At 44.2% G+C, this 23,534-nt stretch overlaps 1 protein-coding gene across 1 annotated transcript; it reads right to left on the bottom strand.

Annotated features, from left to right (window-relative positions):
* Positions 1–3,805: 3,805 nt before the first annotated feature.
* On the bottom strand, positions 3,806–4,188 carry LOC142422438 (large ribosomal subunit protein eL42-like). Its single transcript, XM_075527823.1, has one exon. It carries the CDS (start codon positions 4,186–4,188, stop codon positions 3,868–3,870), a length of 321 nt encoding a protein of 106 aa, XP_075383938.1. The 3' UTR covers positions 3,806–3,867.
* Positions 4,189–23,534: the final 19,346 nt, after the last annotated feature.

Raw genomic sequence — 23,534 nt, 5'->3', positions numbered from 1 at the left:
CTTAGCCGGTTCCCTGCTTCAGCTGACAAGGCTCACTTCCTGCAAGACATCCCCAAGGAGAAGCCACATGGACTGACCCTGATGCAGCCCTGGGTGCTGGAACAGCCGTGTGGAGACCCCTGCCTGCGCTGAGATGTTTACACGTTCACTGATTTGGCTTTCCTCCTGCAGTCGGTGTCATTGTGTGTGTTTTGTGAGATACAGGAGGACTTTGTGGATTGGTGTTGGACATATGGGTTAATGTTGGACTTGTGGGTTGGGCAGCACTGGGTTGAGATGTTTTCTTGATGTGCACTTACCCTTCATGTAAAACTCTTTCTTATACATGTTTCTGTGGCTTTGTTTCTCTAATGTACCTAGACTAACACTCTCACCTTTCACTATAAAGCCACAGTGAACAAGGGATAGCAAGAGATTGCTCCTAGGAGAAATGAAAGTTTTGGTTCCTGTGCACCTCTGGTCACAACGTTTTTGTCAACTGACCAATACTGTTCAACATCGTGTTTTATGTGTAATTCTGTTGACATCCATCTTCCCACCCCCTGCCATTGCGTTGATGTCAATTCACACAGGACAGAAGACAAGGGCACCATGGAGTTTCTAAGACTGTAAATCTTCATGGGGACAGAGGGGCTCATCTTTTTCCTCGGCAGTGGCCGGTGGGTTTGAACCGCCAACCTTGTGATTAGCAATATTTAATCTACTGTGCCACCAGAGCCATTTCATATATATATGGTGCGTTCACTAGCACTGAATCCATGACTAACAGCATTATAGCTTATGTCTGCACCAAGGTTATCTAACACACATCTTCTCAGGAAAATGCTTCATCACCTTTTGCATGTGAGAACCCTAGACAGCATTTCAGCAAGATCTAGCTATCTATCTATCATCTATCTATCTAGATATAGATATATATAACACAAAACATTTTTGTTTCTCAATTCCATGAGGTTAATTACAATCATTATGTTGTGTAACCATCCTGTTCCCACATTTTACATCACCCCAACAAAAGCCCATTTTAAACAGAGAAATCACCCACAAAAATCCTGAAAAATATAGTACCAAATAGACCACAAGTAGGACACCCTGCAGGACAAGAGCTCAAAAGAAGTCAGAGTGTCACCTTGTGGGAAAGTACATTTTGGGTGACTCAAATTTTGTTGCCGTTCTGTACATATTTGTGAATGACTATGAACGTGCTTTAAGCATAGATTTTGGAGTTACACAAACATTATAGGGAGCCGATGAATTTTCAAATATAGCCCCCATGGATAATGAGGACTGATAGGTGTCTATGTGTGTGATGTTTGTGATGTTTGTGTGGTGTGTGGAGTGTATGCTGAATGGTGTATGTGATATATGTGTTTGCATGGTATGTGTGTATGTGTATGTATATGCAAGAACACACAGATGGTAAGGTGTTTGATGCTGGAGAAAGGAGTTGGGGGGGACAGAGAAACTTACCTTTGAATTTTGAACCAAAGGAAATGTCTTACTAAAAATAAGTTAAATACAATTAAAGAAAGCTTTAAAACATGTCCTGAAGGAAAAGAAAAGCACAAAGACAGGTGACAAGTTATTGGCTTGTGGCATCTGAATGCAAGAAAAGGAGGCAGGAGGCACCAGGCACCGGGTGGTCAGGAGAGATGGAGAATGGTTTGGAGAAAGGTAAGGGTTCACCAGGACCACTCGGATTGCTGATCCCACCCTACCTTAAACTCTTTAATAAAGATAAGTACATATTGCACGTAAACAAAAACTAAGTACATAAACTCTTTAACAAAAACAAGCACAGAATGAGATGGGATATAATGCTTCCATCTTGGTCAGACCATGCCTTCTACTCTGTAGCGCAGAGAGCCTGGTCCTTAACATGGGATGAAGATTGTAGGCTGTGCTTCCTCCTGCTGATCGGAAGGTTGCTGTACATGGGTCGGCACGGAGCGAATGGCAGCTAACAACCATCACAGCCTCCAGCAGTCTTCTTAGCCTGTGTGAGCACTGATGGTTACGAATCAGCCATTCCTCGGGAGCAAATGCAGTTGCCAGGTGTTCTGTTGATGAAGTCACTTCCATGCATCACCACCAATGGGACAACCAACAATGATCCATTCTGACATGAGGCGCTGAGGAGCACACACCATCTCCTCTGTGGTGCCAGCCCCAGTGGGATTACTCTAAGTAGAATTCCAAGGAAATAGGACCCAAACCCACAGGGAAGTGCATTCCACAAAACGAGGGACCTGGATTCTGCAAAAAATATCAGTGTCGTGAAGGACAGCATAAAACAAAGGAACATTTCCAGATTAAAAGAGATGAAAAAGGCCTGAAAGCAAAATCCAACTTGCTATCCTTGATTGGCTGTGGGATCAAAAGGGATAAATAAAACATCTACAAAGGACATTTTGGGGCCAACAAAGGGAATTTGTAGACTGAATATTAGATACCAGTATTATGACAGTGTTAAATTTCCTGACTGCCATGTTGTGGTTAAGTAGGAGAAGATCTTTGTTCTTGGGAGACTGACGGTGGAATGTTTAGAAGTGAAATGTCAGGACGTCTTCAGTGATTCCCAAATGGCTCAGAAATAAAAAGGCGAGGAGGTGGGAGGGGGACACCGGGGAGCACACATTGAAAGAATCAAGGTAAAGAGCTTGTGGGTGTTCAGTGTCAGATTTATGCCAACTTTTCTTGTGGGTTTTAAATGTTCAAAGTACAAAAATGGAGAATTCAAAAGAAAAGTCGAAGCTGAAGGTGAAGAGAGGCCCATCCTTTTGTCCCCAAAGGCAGATGGCCAGGCCTGCATGGAGACGGAGAGGCACTGAGATAGGCTCAGCCCACGGGGTCATAGGTCAAGACGTAGAGTCCAAGTAGATGGGTAGACAGGTAAGAGATGTAGTGCAGGTGCGTGGTTTTCAGTCTGGGTTTGGCAAGAGGGGTTTTCTGCTAAAAAAAAAATCTCTGTCACCTTATCCCAGGACCTAACAGTCCATCAAAAAAGAGATGTTGCTTTGCATTTTCAATCTCCCAATAAATACACTGCTCTAAGCCCGCGGTACAGTAGGCAAAGCCCACCTTCGATGATAACTGTGTGGTACGGATCAGCAGGCAATGGAGCCGGGTCTCACCTTCCTCCCTCCCCATCTAAAGCACCCGTGGCTCATGCAACACTCTCCCCTTAGCACCAGCCACCCAAGGCTGGTGCAGGGGTCACAGATTAGACAGAGATCTTCTTTCAGATTGTCCTACAGACAGATGCTGGCCACTGCTGGATCTCACTGCACGGGGATCATTCACAAAGAGTATACATACGTACTACAGATTTACTGTTGCTGTTAAGTGTCATTGAGTCAGTTCTGACTCTTAGAGACCCTATCTATGTACAACCTGACTCTTAGGTAAAGGCCCTATCTATGTACAACCTGACTCTTAGATAAAGACCCTATCTATGTACAACCTGACTCTTAGATAAAGACCCTATCTATGTACAACCTGACTCTTAGATAAAGACCCTATCTATGTACAACCTGACTCTTAGGTAAAGGCCCTATCTATGTACAACCTGACTCTTAGGTAAAGACCTATCTATGTACAGCAGAATAAACCACTGCCCAGTCCTGCGCCAGCCTGATGATCATTCCTGTGTTCGAGCCCATTGAACTACCGTGTCAATCCAACTCATCAAGAGTCTTCCTCTTTCTCACTGACCCTCTGCTTTACCAAGCACGATGCCTTCTCCAAAGTCGGTCCCTCCTAATAACATTCCAAACTACAAGAAATGAAGTCTCATCATCCTCGCTTCTTTTTTTTCATATGTAACATGACAACTTTTATTGTTTTGTCAATAAACCATGATGAAGCTTAGAACTGGATCACCTGGCCCTTTCTCTTCTTATCTCCTCCCAGTTCAAAATGCTTGCATCGCTTAATAGCCAACATTCTCTTCGATCTGCAGTTGGGCTCAACACATTCAACCCTCAGCACAATCTTCTTTGTTGTTTTCGCCTTCTTCCGGAAAATTGGCTTCGTCTGCCCACCATAGCCACTCTGCTTCCTGTCATACCGTCGCTTTCCCTGGGCACACAGAGAATCCTTGCCCTTCTTGTACTGGGTCACTTTGTGGGGTTGGTGCTTGCCACACTTCTTACAGAAAGTCCGGCGGGTTTTAGGAATGGTCACCATGTTTACGGGAGCGCTACCAGCACGAAAAGCCATCCTCGCTTCTTAAAGAGCATTTTGGTTGCACTTCATCCAAGACAGATTTGTATGTTCTAACTGTCTGCGGTTTATGCAACATTCTTTGCCTCCACTGTAGTTCAAAAGCATCAATTATTTCCCAGTCTCCCTTATTCATCGTCCAGCACACATATAATTGTTGTCCTCCAACATGACTTCTTTGTTATTCAACACTTTAAAGAGATCATTAGCAGAAGATTTACCCAATGCAATATGTCATTTGATTTCTTGACTCATGCCTCCATTATTTAGGCATTCAAGTAAAATGAAATCGTTAAAAACTTCAGTCTTTTCTCTGCTTTTATCATACGGTTCTTTGGTCCGTTTGTAAGGATTTTTATTTGCTTTGTGTTGAGGTAGGTGTAACCTATACTTAAGGCTGTAGTCTTCGATCTTCATCAGTACATGCTTCAAGTCCTCTTCGTTTTCAACAAGCAAGATGCGTCATCCCTGTATTGAAGGTGGCTCATGAGCCTTCCTTCAGTCATGATGGTACATTCTTCTTCTTAGCTTCTACCATCGCAGTCACACACAAGCAACCGCAGTGCAACACACTGACAGGTGAATGGGGGACCACAGATTTATTATAACCTACAAGGAGCAAAGAGGAAGAACATAGGGAGGGGTTACAGTGTGGAGCTTACATCTCCCCCAAAGGGACAAGCTACCCTCTTCCATGTTTGGTCATCAGCTAAGAATGTCCTTTCAGTCTTAGGGCTCAGACTTTTATCAACCTCACTGCATGCCTGTGATAGATTATGTCATACTTCCTGAGGTTTTGTCACATTGGGCTCTCATGTGGTTCCTCTGGGTCAATCAACCCCCATCCATTAGCCTCACTTGTTGGTATGACTTGAAATAAGGGACAACAAAGACCAGATGGCTTTCTTCCACATGAGTCCATGCCTCACATACACACATTCACTCATTATACCAGTGAGTGGTGAGGATCTACCATGGAACTACAAAAAATGGGCAAGATTGGTGTCGTTCTCTGTCTCACGTGGTCCAGTGTCCAGTTGGGGAAATGGGTAAGGACATGGGTGCTGCAAGGTGGGATGGGCCGTTAATCTGGACTGCTGGAGGGAAGCAGCCAGGGGAGTCTCCGAGCAGTGGTTCTCAACCTTCCTCATGCTGCAACTCTTTCCTATGGTTCCTCATGTTGTGGTGCCCCACCAACCATAAAATTATTTTCGTGGCTACTTCATAATTATAATTTTGCTATTGTTATGAATCAGGCAACCCCTGTGAAAGGGTCATTTGACTTCCAAAGGGGTCATGACCCACAGGTTGAGAACTGCTGCCTTAGCGGGTGTTAACCAGTGAATCTATCTGAGGGTAAGGGGAGATTAGGGCGTCGAACATGTGCAGAAGAGGAGGTGGGAGACCACCAACATAAATGTGCTTCACTTCTGGGTCACCACTCAGTCTTTGAATTGCAGCTCTTCCCAGTAAAACTTTATAGCACTGAGCAGGTTATCGGATGAGCCTGGACTGGTGTAGCCTCTCGGAGTGAAAATAGAGAAAATAATGCCCTTTCTGTGGCATGGAGGTGAGGCAAACCCCACTGTATGGAAAACCTGGAACCTGGTGGACATTCATGCAGGTTCACTTGACTGTCAATTTCACATTCTGCTTGCATGACTTACAGTCACAAAAGATTCAACAATTCCCAAAAGATTATATCCAAATAATTCTTTTTTATTGTTCTTGTTGCCCCACCCCCATGGAAAAAGACAGTTTTGTATCATTTAAAACTATTTATTACTTGTCTGGAGGCCCATAGCATAAAATTTTCACTTACTAAATTATCTGTTACTATGCTTTTAAAACCTTAAATAATTATCTCTGGAATATTTATTTATCTGAAAAAACTGCATAAAATTAAAACCTAATAATGGTGAAATCATTGCATAGTGGTTTCTTTTGCATCAGGCCTTATGTAAAAAGATCGATGTGGATTGTCTAAAGCCATCTCTTAAATAACAAACATTTATTGAGCATTTGTCATTCTAATTATTCTGCATATATATATATTTTTTGTGTTACACAGTGTTTACCATTTTATTGAAACCTGATGTACTCTACTTGTGCTGAGCTAGGGGCCTGGGATTTCACACAGGAGACATGATAACTTGGCTTTTAAAAAATATATGTGATTGCTAACTAGCTATCTACCCACATACCTACCTAGCTACACACACACACACACACACACATATATATATATATATATATATATATATAAAGACATATGTCACTTCCACAGTTAAATGATCTTAGTAACATTCATCATGCTGTACATCCATCATCGCTGCCCATTTCCAGTTTTCCCATCACCCCTCATAGTAGGCTCTGTCTCCTTGACCACTGACTCCCCTCTGGTCTCCATACATTTATTTATTGTAGACGGTTTGTTATAGTGGGATCATACAAAACTTATCCTTTTGAGACTGGCTTATTTCACTCAGCATAATGTTTCCATGGTGTAGAACATAGAGTAATTCTTATAAATTAATAAAATTAGAAAATAATAAAAAGTGGGCCAGAGATATGAACACTTCACCAAGAATATATCTAAATGATCAGTAAATGCCCAGAAATAAACAGCATCGCTGTTCCAGTGAGAACCCTCATGAGGGAACGAGCGACATCGACCAGAATGACGAAAGCGGAACCGACCTCCCAAAGCTCTCGCTGGTCAGGCTCAGAAGCCACCGCTGTCTCACACGCGGTCGGTGGGTTGTCCAATGGGGCTGTCACTTTGGAAAGCTGTTTCTGATACAGCAAAATAGTTTCTAATATTGCAAAATAGACACTCCCAAACCAGCGATTCTACTTTGTACTGGAGAAAGGGGACTATTGGTCCCTAAGAAAGCCGTGGTTATGAGAGTTAATAGTCTTAGCCTGAAGAGCCCCAAACTAAAAACAAGTAAACAAATCAACCCCGATGGTCATTAACTCTGGCAGACACACAATGGGATACCTGTCTGCCATAAGGAAAAGTGAACTAGTCACACATGCAATGACATGGAAACCTCAAGGACATTATGCTAGGTGAAATAAGCTAGACATAAAAGAGTATTTATACTGTGGATCTACTGTGTGATTTCATTTATGCAGCGCAACTAATTGATAGTCAAAACAAAACAAGACAAACCAGAAGTAATTAGGAACTGAAGACTGCGGCTGTCCACATCTGAAAAGCAGGCCGTGAAAATCCGGTAATTCACAGCAGTGTGGACCACAACCAACCTTGGGGCTGGCAAGGGCTGGCGGGGCTTCCTGCTGCTGCTGTAGGTTGGCCTCTTTGTGGGTCAGGAGGCCTTGTCAAGAGCACTCAAACAGGGAACGGGGTAGAGGCATGAGGGACACGTGGAGAGGATGGACATCTGCTGTGCCTTGAACTGGATTTTAGTTACATGCTGCGCAGAGATTACAATTCACTCAGATGGCCCTTTAAGCTCTGCACATTTTCCTGTATATAAATTGGACCAGACTAGATGACACCTGACAACAAGTCGTACTGCAACAGGAAGCTAAACGACATGCGAGATTGTTTCTGGTCTTGGTCTGCAGGCACCTTCTTCTCCTTGAAAGGTCACATGCCTTCCCTTGAGGTGTGTTGTGAGCAATATTCCAAAGGTGGGGTTCTGCGGTCTTTACAGTCAGGTTGGGGCTGGCGCTCTGAGGCTGGGGCAGCTGCTCAGTGGTACTTCACCTGCAGAGAGGGAAAAGCCAAACTTTAAGGGGGAATTTTGAGTCATAGGAAGATACTTGCTGGAAGAAAGGGGCCTTCTCGGAAAGAATGATTGTATGTAAAACCACTGGCACGGGCTGGGAACCTGGTACTTATTCCTCTAGGGCTTTGGGGCTCACACTTCACTCTGTTCTTCACACACCTGCCTCCTCTTAATCCCTGAGCCAGCAAACCTCCTCCAGAGACTGGCCCAGAATTCTTCGTTTAATGGGGCATCGGCCCCTATTTGCCTTTATCCTACTTGGTTCAGTTCCCAAGTCATGGTCTGGAATAAGCTCCTCCTTGTGTCGGTTGACTTGTCGTTGATGCCATTTAAGTGGCAAACTCCTGAAGAGCATAGCCTCCATCCGGTCTGTCAGTTTGTCCCACTGTGTGGGCACACATGGTGCAATGGTGCTAGAAGCTGTGTCACTGGTATTCCCAATACCGAGAGGGCTGCCCAGGGCAGACAAGTTTCGGTGGAGCTTCCGGTTGAAGTCAGGTTAGAAAGAATGACTTGGAGATCTACTTTGGAAAATTAGCCCATGGAAACCTTCCGGGTCACAATAGAACGTTGTCTGGCTCGCTTGGCCTTGAACATAACACCGGGAGGGATCCGTTGCTGCAGGCGGACATCATGTTTGGCCAGTGGGGGTGAGGGGTGAGACCCTTGACGAGCTGCGTTGGCACAGCGGCCACGAGGAAGGACTGGAACACATTGGCAGTCACGAAGGTGATACGGGGCTGGCCACGTTCTTTCTGTGGGAACACAAATAAGGCTGTCATGAGCCAGAGTCAGCTTGATGGACACTGTCGAGTTATCCATCTGTCTAAAAAGAAACAGACTAAAATGTCTGCTTTGTAAGCTGTGACATGTTTGGGGTGGCACAAGAATAGCCCCCATAAATACTGACGGCATAATAAGGAATGGCTGAAAATAAACTAGAGTTATTATTCTGTTACATCAAATGGGGAGAGGGGTGGTTCTGAGACACTGCTTAGAGGAGGACTAGAGGTGGCAGGTGGAGGGGAGTCCCAGGAGGGCAAGGATGAGAGCAAAATTAACTGCTCAAAATAGAGACAGAGGCTGGTGGAAGATTTTTAAAGTCAGGAGAAATAGTTTCTGATCTGCAAAAATGCATATAAGAATAGCAACAGTTGGAGGCCAGTGGGCTCAGGTTGAACTTTACCTGGGTTTTCTTGGTTGTACCCTCCCAAATGGAGTCCTGTGTCTGTCCTCTATGACCACTCTGTTCTCTGGGTGGACTCCCAGAGAGACAGTTGCAGTCTTTTTCTTCAAATCGAAACGTTCCCCAAGCTGTGGGTCCATATTTCTAAATGGCAACAGGCAGCCCTGCGATGCTGTCCCACCAATGGCAAATTTTTTCCCCGTTTTTGAGGTTTTAATTATTTTTTTAAATTTTAATAATTTTATTAGGGACTCATACAACTCGTATTACAATCCATACATACATCAATTGTGTAAAGCACATTTGTACATTCATTGCCCTCATCATTCTCAAAACATTTGTTCTCAACCTAAGCCCCTGGCATCCATTCCTAATTTTTTTCCCACCCTCCCTGCTGCCCCCTCCCTCATGAACCCTTCATAATTTATAAATTATTACTTTGTCATATCTTGCACTATCTGACATCTCCCTTCACCCACTTTTCTGTTGGCTATACCCCAGGGAGGAGGTCACATGTAGATCCTTGTAACTGGTTCTCCCTTTCCAACCCACACTCTCCCAGTATCATCACTCACACCACTGGTCCATAAGGGATCATTCGCCCTGGATTCCCTGTGTTTCCAGTTCCTATCTGTATCAGTGTACATCCTCTGGTCTAGCCAGGTTTGTAAGGTAGAACTGGGATCATGATAGTGGGCAGGGAGGAAGCAGTTAGGAACTGGAGGAAAGTTGTATGTTTCATCGTTGCTACACTGCACCCTGACTGGCTCATCTCCTCCCCAAGACCCTTCTGTAAAGGGATTTCCAGTGGCCTACAAATGGGCTTTGGGTCTCCACTCCGCAGTCCCCACCTCATTCAGAATGATATGATTATTTGTTCTGATGATGCTTGATACCTGATCCCTTCGACACTTCGTGATCATACAGGCTAGTGTGCTTCTTCCATGTGGGCTTTGTTGCTTCTGAGCAAGATGGCCGCTTGTTTCCCTTCAAGCCTTTAAGACCCCAGACGCTATATATTTTGATAGCCGGGCACCATCAGCTGTCTTCACCACATTTGCTTATTCACCCGCTTTGTCTTCAGCGATTGTGTTGGGAAGGTGAGCATCATAGAATGCCAATTCAATATAAGAAAGTATTCTTGCATTCTTGCATTGAGGGAGTACTGCTACCTTAATACTAAACCTATAAATATATGTGCACAGATCTATTTCTCCATCCTCATATATAAATATATTTGCATGCCTTTATTTAGACCTGTATATATGCCCTTTGCCTCCTAGCTCTTTCCTCTATTTCCTTTGACTTTCCTCTTCTCCCACTATCATGCTCAATCTTCATTTGGGTTTCAGTAATTCCTCTTGGTTACATTACCCTTTATCATGCCCTACCAGGCCTCCTACACCCTCCTCACCACCGATTTGGATCACTTGTTGTTCCTTTGTCCCTGGGTTTGTTAACACCACTACCTTTCCCCCACCTCCCGCTCTCCCGTGTCCCCCCGAACTGTCGGTCCCATTGTTTTCTCCTCTAGATTGTTCATCCAGCCTATCTTATTTAGACAGACCTGCAGAGATAATAACATGCACAAAAACAAGACAGAGCAAAACCAAGCAACAATATACAACAAAACAAAACCAACAAAACAATGAAAAAAACCCAAACTAAACACAACAACAAGAAAGAAAAACTTGTAGTTAGTTCAAGGACTGTTTGTTGGCCTTTAGGAGTGTTTTACAGTCCAGTCTGTTGGGGCACCAAGCCCTGGCCCCCAAATCTCTTAGGCATTCCTTGGGGACCTCGCCGCTCCGTTCTCTTGCTGTTCTGTTGCACCCCCTTAGTGTTTTGCCTTGATGTCACGGGATCAGATTGGACGCAGCTCCCACACTGTGTCTCCAGTGTTGTCCCCTGTTGGGTTATGGAACAGTGAGGGATGTCGTGTCTCATAGTGGGGCCGGACATGTGGCCCTCTCTGTGGACTGGCCGCTTTGAGTGGGAATATCATCTTCAAGGCCTGATGGGCCAGGATGTGCTCCACTCTCTCCTCCTCCCCCTTCATCTGCTCCTGTGTGCTTTGATCAGACATGTCCCTCTCCTGGAGCTGCAGATTCAGTGCCATCCTCTGAAATACATTCTCCTAAGGGGAGGGGCAAGTGTCCATGTAGTTGGGATTGGGGCCAGCTCCTCAGACCTCTCCACTGGTTCCCTACAACAGCCAAATCTTAATGAATCCCAAATATGACACCCTTCCCTTCATTGGTCTCCAACCACTCTAACCTCCATTTATACCCCACGTCTCCAAGAATGGGGCATTTTCTCTGGAGTCAACCTCCGGCCATCTGCCAATCCAGATCTTAGATTACCTTCATCTCTGGCTTCTTTCTCTGCACTGCTTGCTCATCAAATCTCAAAATACAATAAAGTTGATGATCATTATTATTCAGGGCTGGCATTGCACTTTCTCAACAGTGTGCATGTGCATGTGTGTGCGTTTTGTTGTTGTTTCAGGACAAGACCAGTGGCAGGATTTCAGGCAAATGACTGAGCTTCAGAGTTTCCTTCTGTCAGACAGCGCGACCGTGATTATATCTCATAGGATCTTTGTAAAGGTTAACTAAGAATAAGTGCTCAGTAAATGTTACTACCACCACTATTTTTCATTATTATTAATATTGTCCTCATTTCATAGGTAAGGAATCGTAGAGCAAAGAGATTAGGTCATTATTCCAAGCTCAAATAGTTGGGATTTACCAGTCTGGCTCTACAAAGAGTTGTATCTGTCATTATGACACAGCATTAATTTCTCAACACACATGGCCTTCGGATACTACTGAATGATATCCCAGGCTCTCGGCAATCTGGCCTCGCCTTTTTCTTGGGTTTCATGGGGCTTGACCTCTGTGAATGAACTCTCTCTACATGTTTGATCCTGTGGATCACTGGAGAAGAGATGTGACTTCTTAGTGAAACAACACAAAGAATCCCAGCAGGGAAACGCAAGGCCTGGTGCACAGGACTAAGCTGAGCCTTGTGGAATTAAGGATGGTATGAACAGCTCGGAAAGAAAGGAGTGTTGTGAAGTCTATTGCATATTCTTTGTAGAAACTAGCAAAATACAGAGTTACAGATTGAATTGATCTTCCGATTCTTTTCATCATTTTTTTAGTTTCCTACGTGCTGCTATTACAGAAATCACACAAATGGGGGATATTAATGAACAGAAATGTATTTGCTCACAGTTTAGGAGGCTAGAAGTCCAAATTCAGGTACTGGTTAGAGGGGAAGGCACTCTGTCGTCTCCGTGAGAAGACCCTTGTTTGTCTCATCTTCTCTCAGCCTGGTGTCCTATGAGCCTTTGTGATCCTCATCTGTCTGCCTCATCTGCTCCTTTAGTCCCTCAGAGTGCTTAGGTTTAAGACACATGCTAGCTACACAGATACACATTATCGTTAGCATAGCAAAGGAAACCGGATTCCCCAGGGGGGTTGCAGCCACAAGTACAGAGATCAGGGATCTAATGCATATCAGGGGACTTCAAAAAGCTCATGGGAAAGTTGGACAAAAAGATAATGGAATTTTCCCATGGGCCTTTTGAAACTCCCTCGTGATTTTGAGAGACCCATTTCAGTCCATAACAACCACCTTTTAAAGCGTCATCTTTCCATTGGTCTCTTCTCAGACCACTCCGTTTGCCACACTTAGGGACAGTGAGCTTCCTACGAAACGGGTGGGGGTGGTGGGCACTGTCATGCTCCACCTGGCTGCCTGGTGCTCCATTTACTAGTGTTGTAGATTGCTCCAGTGCCATCTCTACACCTTTGCTTCTGATAGGTCTGCACCTGTGACTCTCTTTAGAAAACTGTCCTTGGGCTTCAGGATTGAAGAATTTACAACTTGACTGACAAGTGCTGGACCAGCATTACCTAGCTCCCTTGCCTTGAGAAGCAACAAAATAAGAGATCAAATTTATCCTCCAGAAAGAATTCCTCTGTGGGACCAGGCTGAGCCTGGCACGTCCCTGAAATTACACTTCACTTGGCTCCTAATGTTTCTGATTCTGCTTTCTCTACTTTCCCACTAGTTCCCTGGGGAAATCTTCCTGCATAAACCACTCACAAACAAGTCCTGTCTCAGGATAAGCTTCTGGGAAACTTGATGTAACACACATGGCCTTCGGATACTACTGAATGATATACCAGGCTCTCAGCAATCTGGCCTCACTTTTTCTTGGGTTTCATGGTACTTGACCGCTGTGAATGAACTCTCTCTACATGTTTGATCCTGTGGATCACTGGAGAAGAGATGTGACTTCTCAGTGAAACAACACAAGGAATCCCGGCAGGGAAACGCAAGGCCTGGTGCACAGGACTAAGCTGAGCCTTGTGGAATTAAGGATGGTAAGGACTGCTCAGGAAGAAAGGGGTACCGTGAAGAGTCTACTGCATAGCCTTTATAGAGACTATCAAAATACAGTTACAGATTGAATTGATCTCCTCAACATGCATGGTGGACTCCTAACCTCTATAGCTATGGATGTAATCCTCTTAGGGAACACTTTATTTTTATGTTAATTAGATCATACCTAAGAAGGGCAGATTTTTTATCTAATCATCCTTGAGTTATAAAAAAAAACAACAAAGTAGATCAGATACAAAGGGAAACTCCCTCAGTAGCACAAATGGTTAAATGCTGAAAGGTTGACCATTAAAATTCACTTAGAGAAGTCTTGGAATTAAGGCTTTGTGATCTGATCCCTACCTTGAAAACCCTACAACTGACCAACCAACTAACCAACCAACCAACCAACCAACCAACCAACCAACCAACCAACCAACCAACCAATCACCTCATTGCCCTCCAGTTGTCTGCCTCATCACTCACAATGACCCTAATGGGCAGAGTCGAACTGCCCCCTGTGAGTTCTAGAGACTATAAATATTTATGGGAGTAGAAAGCCTCACCTTTCTCCTATGAACAGGTTGATGGTTTTGAACTGCTGACTTTATGGTTCGCAGACCAAGTCGTAACCCACTATGCCACCAGGACACCTAGGGAACTCCACAGAGCAGTGGGTGGCTTGGGGTCACCCTGAGTCAGAATCAACTCCCACCCACTACAGACACAGAGGGACCCCACACAAGGGGGGCAGACCCCATGTGGAGGTCTCCAAGGCACCCCTGGAGGGACAGATAATGAAGGAAATGACTAAGACCTTAATGAGGAATATATCTATATCTATCTCTATATCTATATCTATAGAGAGAGAGAGTCGACCTCCCCAAACCTCATATCCAAACCCAACCCTCTACCATCAAGTTGATTCCAAACAACTGTGAGCCACAGGCCACAGTAGAAGTGCTCTGGAGTGTTTCCAAGACTACGTCTCTGCAGAAGCTAAGTGCCTCATCTTTCTTTTGAGGACTGACGGCTGGGTTTAACCATCAACTTTATGGTTAGCAACCTAATGCTTAACAAAGAGAGACTAAAAACTTCCTGGAAAAAACAAAATTCACGTGATTCTACCACCCGTAGATAATTGCTCACACTGTTTTTGATACTTTGTCCTACACCAATCATAAATATTGATTATCTTTACATACCTTCTGTGAGGCTTGATTGAATGTAGAGAATTCTCTCCTGAGATAGCTTACGGTTGGCCCCTGTTTCTTGCTGTTTATACGAAGCTCTCCGTAGGGCTGCCAGAGTATCCTCAGGACATAGCTCAAGAGTTGGCTTCCACCGACGTGCGTGATCCAAGACTCAGCCAGCTGACAGCTACAGTCTCTTAGCTTTGGAAAGCTCCTACTGTGGGCTCTGCTATATCCATTGGTATCGCAGGTCATCTGTACTCATTGTGGGAGATAGGTATTCAAGGACACGCCTACCAATGATGACTCTCATGAGGACCCATTCGGAGGCTGGCTAGCACAGCCCATTTCCAATGGTCTCTCTGGCCTTTCCTGTCTCTCCTTCGCTACACATTCTGCATTTCATAGGAAATGATGGTGGTTGCTCACCCAACCGTCATGCCTTCTGTTTCCTTAACAGAATATCAATTCACTTCAGGTCTTAGTACTGTTCCCATCTTCACAGGTATGAGCTAACTAGTCTAAAAATTCTTCATTGTAGACACCGCAGTCCACGATAGCTGGTTGAAGGAGGAGATGCTGTGCTCTGCTCACAGCGTGGTTGGGAAGACAGAGAAAACACTGTGTGCCTGGAGTGGGTAGGAAACCTGTAACTTGCAGGCTTGCCCCCAAGGACAGCTTTACTGGAACACAACCACACACAATCATTTACATATTGTCTGCAGTTGCCTTCTCACTCCCATAAAGTAGTTGTGATAGAACCCACAAAGCCTAAAATATTTCCTATCTGGCTCTTTAAGAACAAACCACAGAATGACTCCCAAACCACACCACCAAACTGGAATGCCAGTGGCATTGGTGCCTAGCCACAGTCAGGATGTTTTACATGAGGAAGCTGTTGTCCTCGCTACAGCCGTCAAAGCCCCAACCTCTCTGCCATGGTCCCACTAGCAAGTCTCTGTCCCATGACGTCCTCGTTGAGAATCCACTCTCATTCATGAGCTCCCCTCAGGGCTCTGATGGGTGAGATGCAGTTTGAGCTTCTCAGAGGACATAACTGGGACACACGGTGGGGAATTAGTCCTATCTGAACCCCCCCACAGTGGGCCAAACGAAGAATGGAACATAACAGATCAGCAATGGGAGCAAAGCGAAGCCACAACATCCCTAGGGAGCACCCCCAAATAGACTTAAGGCTTGGAGAGGCAGATCCCTGAATCCACCAAGACCTGTGGGGAGATAGTCATAAAGGTCAGCCAACAGACCTGGAAGTATGTATGCTTTTTTGTTTTTTATTTTGCTAGTTATTATTATTTTCTTTTTTATTCAATCTTTTGCTTTCTTTTTTTTGTCTCTGTTATTGTTGGTTTGCCTGCCTATATAAGATAGGCATGGGAAGCAAGCTCGAGGAGAAAGCAACAGACTGATGGTTCTGGAAGGGCTTGAGAGGAGGAGGTAATAGAAGGGAGTGGTGAGCAAACAACGCCACAGACAGGGAAACAACTAGGGCATTAAAATCAGCAATGACGAGGACGTAGCGATCCTGGGGGTGTGGGAGCAACAGCAATCTAGCTGAGAGAAATTACTAAGAGGCAGAAGAAGGGTGAGCATCATGTTGGGGCAGGAGGAAGGTAAAAGGAAAGAGAGGAAAGATCTAGGAAGCAAAGCTATGGATAGAGGTATGTACATATATAACTACATTAACTCATAAAAATATAGGTATTGACCTGTGTACATATATTTATATGGCAATACATTGAGGTAGTGGACAGACTTTGGGGCTGTGCTCAAGCCCTACCTCAACGCAAGAACACTTTGTTCTAAAAACCTGGCCTTCTGTGATGCTCACCCTCCCAGCCCGATGACTGAAGACAAAATGGGTACACAAGCAAAATGTGGTGAAGAAAGCTGATGGTGCTCAGCTATACAGTATCTGAGGTCTTAAAGGCTTGATGTCAAACAAGTGGCTGTCTAGCAGAGAAACAAGTTCACATGGAAGAAGCACACCAGCCTCAGGTAACAGGCATCAGAAGACCCCAAACAAACAAACAAACAAACAAATGAAACATATTGTTGAGAATGTGGGGGGTCAGAGAAGAGACCCATAACCCATCTGTAGACAATGGAACATCCCCTCACAGAAGGGTCACTTGAAGGGATGAGTCAACCAGGGTGCAGTATAGCACCAATGAAATATACAATATTCCTCTGGTTCATTGAGGCTTCCTCACCCCCCATTATCATGACCCCAGTCTTGTCTTTCAGTTCTGGCTAGACCAGAGCATGTAGACTGGTACAGAGCTCATGACACCCAGAATTCAGGCCAAATAAACCCCTCAGGAACAGAAATGAGAGTAGTGATATCAGGAGAGTAGGGGGAAGGTAGGGGAGGAGGGGGCAGGGGAAGGAGCTGATACCAAGGCCTCAAATAAAAAGTAAATGTTTAGAAAATAATGATGGCAACATATGTACTAATATGCCTGATAACATTGATGTATGAATTGTTATAAGAGATGTAAGGGCCCCCAAATAAAATGACCTCTCTTTTTTTCAAAAGGAGGGTTCAACACAAAATAAAATAAAAATTGCTTAATGGAAAAAAAACCCTCCAGCTTCCTCACTCTTTAGATTTAAATATTGGTCTGAGTGGCTAACATAGGAGGAAAGTGGGGGAAAAGAGAAGTAAAACTGAAGCAGCCTTGGAGTCTTCAGTGTCGCACAAGTTCAGTTCAAACATATGTATTTTTAAGGGATTTGGTAGTGGGTTGGGCAAAGGAAAAGAAGTTATCGAGAAAGGCCCCAGCTCTACACGCAGTCCCTCCAGCTCCGTGGGGATCCTGATGGGCATGAGCTCAGGGAGCAGCCATTCATCCAGGTGCCTCCCTGCTGTATTCAAAGCGATTTTCTCAAAAATACACCATGCATGTGCAAGAGCAGGGCCAGTTCTGATAGGGTTGGAGATTTTATCTGTCAAAATACAAGATGCCGGGGGTGGGGGGAGGGGTTGAATTTCATATAAATGATAAATAAACGGGAATATACTTATATTTCAACCAGAGCTATACACTGAGTGCAAACATGGAGGAAAATATCCTAAAATTGATTGTGGTGATGATTGCACAATTCTTTTTTAATATATTTAAACATTGGATTATATGGTGCATGAATGGTATGTCAATAAAAGAACCAATCGCCGCCCTGCAGAGCTACCGCTGTGAGCTTCTGAGACTTCATAGGAGTGGAAAGCCTCCTCTTTCCCACACAAAACAGCTGGTGGGTTTTGGTTTGGGGGTTTTTGTTGGATGTTCTACATTTTATTTTATCTTATTTTATTTCAGACCATTTCATTAGGATCTAATCCAGATACCATCCATTCCATGGTTCAATCATAGTAAGCAGTATTATAAAATATATGCCAAAAGAAGTTTCAAAACATTTTCTTTCTTCTTGTACTCCTTGCTATCAGCTCTCCTTGGCCCCCACCTCCCCTGCTGTACCCTCAGGAACCCTATTCTAGTTATTGTCTCTATAGATTCACCCATCTGGTTTTCACAGACTAAAAAACAAAGGAAAATACAGAACAGAGAGCCACGAAGGCAAGCAACATGACAAAACACAACAGAGATAAGCCCTAATATGAAAGAATAACACAGAAAAGTTTAAAAACTAGATCAAGCAAAAGTGGATCAAAGGGCAAATCAGAGGACAAGGTTTTAACCATTGAAGTCAGATTTGTCTTTTTAATCTTCTGTAGTCTCTCTAATAGCTAGGTTAATTAATACCCTTTAATTATACTTAGAGTGAAATCACCGGAGGCTTATTCCTTCTGTAGACCCTGAACATGTATTTTGGGCTCCCACTGTCATCCATAACCTTCTGCACATGAGAATCTCACTATTTAAGCTCTGATACTATTCTCTCTTTCGGATTTGGATGATATAAATTACAATCCTTGGATCACAGATGTTCGTGTGAAAATTCTTCCATGTGGGCTTAGCTGATATTTCACTTAGATGGCTGCTTGTTTGAAAACAAGACTTTAAGAACCCAGATGCTATTTTTTCTGATAGCCAGACACCCTCTAATTTCTTCACCATACTTTGCTATAGCACCCATATCTTCTGCGTTTCTGTCATGAGGGTGCATAGCAAGCAGGGCCATGTCATAAAAACGAATCATTCTTAGGTTGAAGCTAGGATTAAGTGTAAGCCCCTAATCCATTCCTAAATCTTTGTTTTCTATCTGCCTCTGGCTCACCTTAGAGACATTCTTATTATTTTATGGTGGAGAATATTATCAAATCATCTCCCTGGAGCAAAGGGACATTCTGTCTATAGTATCATTGATTAGCCCATGGTAACAATTTTAAAACACTTTTGAGAAAGGGAGATTGAACAGGTGTGGGCTAACCACATATGACAATGCATGGATTATTGACTTGTACAGAATAACTCCTTACATGATTTGATGCAATTTACACAAACAATAAGGATTGGTGGTCAGCAAGGAAAGGACGGGTCAGCCATGATGCAGTATAGCACTGATGAAACACACAACTTTCCTCTAGTTCTTTAATACTTCCCTCTCCTCCCCAACCACTATCATGATCCCGGTTCTACCTTACAAATCTGGCTAGACCAAAGCATGTACACAGGTGCAGAGAAGAGCTCTGGACCCTTGAAATCCAGGAAAGATAAAGCCCTCAGGAGTAGTGATACCATGAAGGTAGGGGGAAGGTGGGGAAAGAAAGGGGAGCAAGGGGGAACCGATCACAATGATCAATGTATAATGTGTCTCCCCTCCTCCTGAGGGGGCTGAACAACAGAAAGGTGGGTGAAGGGAGACAGCGGAAGATGTAAGATATGAAAATAATGATCATTTATAATTTATCAAGGGTTTATGAGGGTGGGAGGGTGGAAGAGGAAGAGAAATAAATAAGAGCTGATACCAAGGACTCAAGTAGAAAGAAATGTTTTGAAATGATGGCAATATATGTACAAATGTGCTCGATAAAATTGATGTATGGATTATTATAAAATCTGTAAGAGCTCCCAATAAACTGATAAAAAAAAGGATTGGTGGTCAGGTAAAACTTACCAATAATATTCACTGTCAATGACAGCTACAGGTCTGCCAGAATAATGCATATCCTAATACAGCAAGTAGGGCAGTGAAGTACTAAGCCAACATTGGTCTGCCTACCTACTCTTGGTATAGCTTTCTGCTTCTTCACACACCATGCAGTTTCAGGCTTAATTCCTCAGGTTACAGGTGTGTTTGAGGTAGAGCCTAGTTCACCTAGTGGGGTTTCCACATCACATCCCTCTGCTATTGCCATTGAAATGTGTTGTGCACCTTGGAGATCCAAGATCCAATGTCCCAGTGTTCTATGGCACATGACCTGCGTGTCCAGAAATTCAGACCAATGTGGACTATTCAGAGCATAGTGCCAGGCATATTGCTCCCTTAGAGTTCTTAAAAGTATTACACTTGATCTTAGCCAAAAGGCCGAGACGCGATAAGGGTTCTTAAAAGTATTGTTAGCTTCCACACCACCACCACCATCCACTTCTTTTTCTACCAACAGACATACCCTTGTCTTCTCTAAGACCTGTATGCTTCCCTTTCCATCTCTTACCTTGATTTTCCCATCAGCATCCCTCATCACTCTGGTAGGAATGTCTGGAGGTCTGCCAGTCTGGGGGGACTTTGTCACACCTTTGCATGACAGCCACTAAACGGTCTTATGGCTGGTGGTTTTGAACTTCTGACTTTGCAGTTAGCAGTCCAACACACAACCACTACAATAACAGGGCTCTTTTATATGTCATTTGTTTTAAAAACAAACCCAGAGACAAAGAAATAACAAGTGATCCAAAATTGGTGGCAAGGAGGGTGTGAGAGGCCTGGCAGGGCTTGATAAGGGCAATGTAACCGAAAGGAATTACTGAATCCCAAATGAAGGGTGAGCATGATAGTGAGACAAGAGGAAAGTAAAAGGAAAGAGAGGAAAGAGCTAGGAGGCAAACGGCATTTATAGAGGTCTAAATACAGGCATGTACATATGTAAATATATTTACATATGATGATGGGGAAATAGATCTATGTACTTATCTTTATACGTTAGTTATTAAGGTAGCAGATGGACATTGGGCCTCCACTCAAGTACTCCCTCAATGCAAGAACACTTTGTTCTATTAAACTGACGTTCCATGATGCTCACCTTCCCGACACAATCGCTGAAGACAAAGTGGGTGCATAAGCAAATGTGGTGAAGAAAGCTCATGGTGCCCGGCTATCAAAAGATATAGCGTCTGGGATCTTAAAGGCTTGAAGGTAAACAAGCGGTCATCTAGCTGAGAAAAAGCATAGAAGAAGCACATCAGCCTGTGTGATCACGAGGTGTCTATGTGATCAGGTATCAGGCATCAAAGAACAAAAAAAAAATCATCATTGTGAATGAGGGGGAGTGCAGAGTGGGGACCCAAAGCCCATCTGTAGGCAACTGGACATCCCCTTATAGAAGGGTCTCAGGGAGGAGACGAGCCAGTCAGGGTGCAGTAGAGCAATGATGAAACATACAACTTTAAAAAAAGACCAAAAGAAACATACAACTTTCCTTTAGTTCCTGAATGCTTCCTCCCCCACCCCCCTGCCCACAATCATTATCCCAATTGTACCTGACAAATCCAGCTAGACCAGAGGATGTACACTGGTGCAGACAGGAACTGGAAACACAGGGAATCCAGGACAGATGATCCCTTCAGGACCAGTGATGAGAGTGGCGATACGGGGAGGGTGGAGAGACACAGAGTCGGAATTGAGTTAAACGTCAATGCTGGCTCATGGTGACACACTAGTGCAGGGTAGACTGCCTTGGGTTTCCGAGTCTGTGACTCTTCCAGGAACACACAGTCCATTCTTTCTCCTGTGGAGTGGCTGGTGGTTTCAAACTGCTGACTTCATGGTCAGTAGCCCAATGTGTAATATCTATGCTGCCAGGGCCCTTGACAAAAAAGGGGTCCTAGTGGCACAGTGGTTTAAGTGCTCAGCTGCTATGTCAATGATCAGACACCCCAAGATAGGACAAGCAGTGAGGCAGATCTACTGTGTTCTGTAGCAGGGCAGAGTCAGAATTGATCTTTTAAAAACAAAACAAAAGAGCCTGTTGAGGGTATGTTAATAGGTTGGCTGGTTTGTTGTCTTAATAATAAAAGAAGTATGCATTAGTACCATAGAATCTTATTAAAATCAGAGAGATAAGAGCTCACAAATAGCATCCTCCCAAGATTCCCAGCTAGAGTTGCCAGATAAAATATTGGATGCTCGGTTGCCTTTGAATTCAGAGAATCAATGCAAATAAAAACAAAATGCAGTCCTTTTGACAAAAAGCTTGTCCAAGAATGTTCATAAACCAAACACCCACTGCAGCAGAGCTGAATTCTGACTCACGGAGACCCTGTTGGGCGAGTAGAAGTGGGGTTCTAAGCCTGTAAATCTTTGTGGAAACAGGCTGTAATATCTTTCTCCTGAGGAGCAGCACGTGAGTTTGAACTTGACCTTTTTGATCAAGAGGAGAGCTGCATTATGTGGGCTTGGCAAGAACTGCACGGCATGCATTCCCAAGCGGGAGACAACCGTGGAATGGGCAAGTCAATGCAACAATGGGATGGACTGCAGCTCGTGCTGCAGAGTGGATGAATCACAAACATCAGGCTGGGGAAAGTACGCCAGACACAGACCATATGCGCTAGAATTCCATCCAAATAAAGTTAAAAAATAGGTAAAACCAGCTGAAGGTGATAGACTAGTGGTTTCCATGGGAAAGGTGGGTGATAACTGGGAAAGGCATAAGGGAATTTTCTAGGACACTGGGAATGTTTTATAACCTGGTCTACACCCAGGTGCATACATGTATAGACATTCACTGACCAGCGCTATTCGTCTGTGCACTTTACTGTAAGTATCTTAAACCATAACAAAAACAAAGGAAGAAGAGGGATATTTTTTTTCCTACTCCTTGCTGCCGGCCCTGCCCCCCTACCTTCCAAAGCAGCATCTCTGCTTTTATCCTGATTAATTTTTGCATGAATCCATATTCATACCATGATTCCCCCCTCTCCTTCCTAAGCACAGATTTCTAAAGGATGCACCTCTTGTCAAATACTGAGTGACACATTAGGCAACATTCATTGTCCTGGTCCACTCAGTGCCCTGTCTGCCTTCGTGCCACTGTGCCAGGTTTTCCATGAACCCCAGTTTCCTCTTGGAGGAACTCCCTGGAACTCATTCCTGGGCCTGGGCACCTCCCCACCTCCACCTTTTCCCTAGAGCAGTGGTTCTCAACCTGTGGGTCGTGAATCCTTTGGGGGTCGAACACCCTTTCACAGGGGTTCCCCATTTCCGAACAGTAGCAAAATCACAGTGATGAAGTAGCAATGAAAATAATGTTATGGTTGGTGGTCACCACAACATGGGGAACTGTATGAAAGGGTTGAGGCATTAGGAAGGTTGAGAACCCCTGCCCTAGATGATCCCATCGGATCCCTTGGCTCTAGCTATCTGTGGTGCTGATGACTCAGTCCTTGATGACTTCCTGCACAAATGCATCTAGACTGATAATCAAGTACCATCGTGAGGTTTCCTCTGGGGATGTTTCAGACAGAGACTTCTAGGCTGCTTCCCCCCCACCCCCACCCCACAGCCCACTCCAACCAGTCTTCTTTTTTTAATCCCACCCCTCCTGGTTTCATCCACCTGCGAACACGAACGTCC

The sequence above is a fragment of the Tenrec ecaudatus genome, chromosome 12, assembly GCF_050624435.1.
Source record: "Tenrec ecaudatus isolate mTenEca1 chromosome 12, mTenEca1.hap1, whole genome shotgun sequence".
NCBI classification, from domain to species: domain Eukaryota; kingdom Metazoa; phylum Chordata; class Mammalia; order Afrosoricida; family Tenrecidae; genus Tenrec; species Tenrec ecaudatus.
This window is presented reverse-complemented; position numbering and strand designations above follow the sequence as displayed.

Excerpts from the sequence above, each read along its gene's own strand:
- LOC142422438 (XM_075527823.1), bottom strand. The coding sequence starts at position 4,188 with ATGGTGACCATTCCTAAAACCCGCCGGACTTTCTGTAAGAAGTGTGGC.